We start from the raw sequence: 3,982 nt of genomic DNA, 5'->3' as shown, positions 1-3,982 counted from the left end.
CAAAAAAACTGTTAAATGAGGTGTTCGCTTTTTTCTTGGTTTCTGTTATAAACAGACAGAGCAGAAAAAAGCAGGTGGTGGTCCTGCACCCGCACATTACACCCCGGCAGAAGAGCTGGCCCTTGGGTTAAATTGGGTGAACCGACCCATTGTGGAGGGCATCCCTGGGTCCAGCTCTTCCTCAGACCCACAGCCAGTAGCAGCAATACCTTCATTAAAAATGAGTGAAATGAGTTTTAAATTCTCTTGCTACCCTGTAAAATTATTTGTTGCTGCATTAAATTAAGAAGGCCTATAATCCAAATGGTGTAGTCATTTCAACTGTTAAATATTGAGAAGTGATCAATTGCTTTGACTTGTGAAAGTGAAAACTGATAAACTTATGTCAATGAAAAAAATATTTTGCCATGAGTTATTGATCCAATTTTTTCCCCAGTGTAGTTCATTGTAATGACACTGTGTTTTCTTCTTTTTTTTTGCAGTTTTGCATAATACACCAACACTTTTATCTGTTCCCAAGAAAGTGGTGGCTGAAACGTGCAGTAAGTGGACTTTTTTTCTAACTTATTTCATAAAATGGGAAGAAAGTACAACACTTTGTAATACCCATTTGTTTCCATTGCACAGGTAAAGAAACCCTCTCAGATGACTGTCCTTTGGAGGAAGTACGTGTATGTGCATAAATAACTGTACTTAATTTATACTTGTCTGCCTATTATTTCTGACTGGAATATGAGTTGCAGGAGTCCACATCTACAGAAAGGCCTACAGAAGAGTCTGCACAAAGAAGTCATACAGAGGTGGGCAGTGTAGTAGCCTACTTTTCCTTTTAATTTGTTGCACGAAGCATGTGTTGATAGTTCTTCAACAGAAAATTGAGTATTTTGATATGAAAAAAAATAAATAAATAAAGGGGAGAAACAGAACATGACAACTTAAAGAAAAAAATGGCACTAGAGAGAGTTGTTTCAAAAGGAACTTCAGAGGAATTGCTAATACATCATTTCACACAGAGTACTATTGCTGACCTTGTATAACAATATCTTATTGCAGGCAATATATGACTTAATCACTGGCTTTTCTTTACAAAGAATAATTGAAATAAAACTAAATAAATGTGTCAATATATTTACTAATATATCGTAATATATGTAATTTTATATTCAGTAATACACTTTATAATATATAGATGTATATGTGATCAGATATAGTACTGTATGTGTAATAAATTGCAAATATATTTACTCATGCAGCATAAACAAATATATAGAGAAATATATAGTGCAATATAATTCTTATAGTTTTAGATTAGATACATTATCAATGTTTCATATTGTCAAGCTAGTTAACAAAACCACAAGCACACCTGCATGTACTAAAGTAGTTAGCCAAGAGACTATCACTGTGCTGAGGAGTTCACAATCATTACTTATACAATATAGTAATTATGGTCTTATTGGTGTTTGGCCAATCGTCAACCGGACCACAAGCTCTAGTCTTCAGCACAATGACCCCAAAAACTCACACATATCAAAAAAAAAAAAAAAATTCCAAAAATAATAAACCATTAAACCCTAACAGATCTCTCCCTATATTAATATCGAGCAAAACACATTACAAGGTAAGTAGCCTATAAGAAATGTGAGGTATACAGTCAGTGTCATCAACCAACCACAAAATGTCCCGCCTTGATGAGATGAAAAAAAATAGACTTAAATATATTTGACTCAGACAGATTTTTGGAGTGTAGAAAGAAGTATATTGTAAGTAAATGATTCTATTGACATTCCAGAGTTAGATCAGATGCTTTTCCAGTTTATTAAAAAACTTTAGTCAATATTTTCTAGATGATAATGATCTAATTCCTGTCATTTCCTGTATTTTAAAAAAATGCTAAAATCCAATGTCATATTTTAACAGGTTGTTATGATCAAATATTATTGTATTATATTATAGACGTTATTATATTATATTATAGTAGGCTATATATATATATATATATATATATATATATATATATATATATATATATATATATATATATATATATATATATATATATATATATATATATATATATATATAATTATTATAATTGAGTAATTTGTGCTATGTATGATTCATGCCAAACCAGCAGTATAACAAGAAAATTATTCTCAGTGTACCTTAATCTATTTTTTCATCCAGCCATCAGGTCGTCATGTCAGCCGGAAACATCAGCTTTGTTAAGGAATTTTTCATTGTTGGTTTTCCAGGGCTTCAAACAGAATACTATGGCACGGTGGCTACTCTGCTATTTTTTGTCTATGTGTGTATCTTAGTGGGGAATGGAATATTTCTAGTAATTTTTGCTTTAGAAAAATGCCTTCATACACCTATGTATTATGTAATCTTAAACCTGGTTGTAAGTGATGTATTATTCAGCACTACTACCTTACCAAAAATTATTACTAGGTATTGGTTCCAAGCTGGTAGTATTTCATTTAGTGGTTGCTTCATTCAAATGTATTTTGTGCATTATTTTGGTTCAGTCAATGCTTTAATTCTGGCAGTAATGGCCTTTGATCGGTATGTAGCCATCTGTAATCCTCTAAGATATCCTAATATACTCACAAAATCAAACATTTTCTATCTTTGTATCATTGTATGGGTGCTAGGACATGCATCCTCTTTAATGATGGCAATAAGGGCATACCCTCTTCCTTACTGTGCAGAAAACACGATTATGCACTGTTACTGTGATCACATTTCTATCACATCACTTGCATGCACTAACAGGGCACTGTACAGTGTTCCAGCCTTTGCATCTGCTATGGTTGTGTTGCTCGGTCCTCTGACCTTTATTGTTTTCTCTTATTGCACCATCATTGTGGCAGTTCTGCGTATATCGAGCGCTCAAGGAAGAATGAAGACTTTCTCGACCTGCAGTCCTCAGCTCATCATAATAGCTCTCTATTTTATACCCAGGTGTTTTATTTATTTGGCTAGCAATATTGGTATCAACTTCAGCACCGATTTACGATTAGTCATTATTATGATGTATAGTCTGTTTCCACCCATGATCAATCCCCTCATATACTGTTTAAGGACAAAAGATGTCAAGGAAAGCTTACTTAAAAGGCTAAAAATTTCAAAACATCTCCAAATTAATCCAACAAAAGTTAATGTATCCACTGTGTGTACGTAAATTATTACAGCAGTCATACATTAGAAAAAACTACAAAAAACAAATAGTATTCTTTGAATGTCATGCAGCATACTGAACTAGAGCAACTGTAAGAACATAGGATTTATCCACAAAATTTGTATCATAGGAATCTTTTGTCTTTTGCTTATATTTCAGTTCTCACATTTTAATGCTCTGCTTTTTGAAACCAGGAAACACAACTGCTGTCTCTTTTACTGTAAAAAATAAACTTGAAACTATTTTAAAGCAAAAGCAAAGATTTGTATTTGTCACAACCTAATCTAACATAATATTTTATTGCAACTTCATTTTCTTAAATAAGGTTTACTTAAAAATTAGTCCAAAAAAGTCAATACATTAATTTTGTACATTGTGTGGTCATTCAACATTATGTCAGGAACTGAATAATGAACATTATGGAACATTTAACGACTACAATACATTCCTAAGTGTTCCCATTTTGTATGGATAATGAAACTGAAAGGATAACTCCTGTGTGTCATCTATCTAATTGTTTTGATAGCATTTTATTTTTTTAGATTCAGAATATATTTCAAAATTGTTCTTATTTTGTTGAAAAATTATATTAATTTAGTCCTGCCCTATGGGATCAATTTCCCGCCAAATGTATTGCGGCCACTGATCAAATATAATAAGCGTGAATCAAAAAATAACAAGCATGAATAAAACATTTAAACACATTAAAAAATATTTTTTACAAAACTCAAACTTGTGTTCATGCTTTCTTTAAAATTATGTTTTCCTTGGTTTTATTACTCTGTACTTTGCGCTCTT

At 32.0% G+C, this 3,982-nt stretch overlaps 1 protein-coding gene across 1 annotated transcript; it reads left to right on the top strand.

Moving 5' to 3' along the window:
- The first annotated feature begins 2,200 nt into the window (after positions 1-2,200).
- Positions 2,201-3,187, top strand: LOC143715615 (olfactory receptor 2AT4-like). The gene has a single exon (XM_077207392.1). It carries the CDS (start codon positions 2,201-2,203, stop codon positions 3,185-3,187), a length of 987 nt encoding a protein of 328 aa, XP_077063507.1.
- The last annotated feature ends 795 nt before the right edge of the window (positions 3,188-3,982 follow it).

Source organism: Siphateles boraxobius, unplaced genomic scaffold (assembly GCF_051911475.1).
Source record: "Siphateles boraxobius isolate OS27281-9 unplaced genomic scaffold, OSU_SipBor_1 6, whole genome shotgun sequence".
NCBI classification, from domain to species: Eukaryota; Metazoa; Chordata; class Actinopteri; order Cypriniformes; family Leuciscidae; genus Siphateles; species Siphateles boraxobius.
The sequence above is the reverse complement of the archived record's forward strand: the minus strand, read 5'-3'. Positions and strand labels throughout refer to the sequence as shown.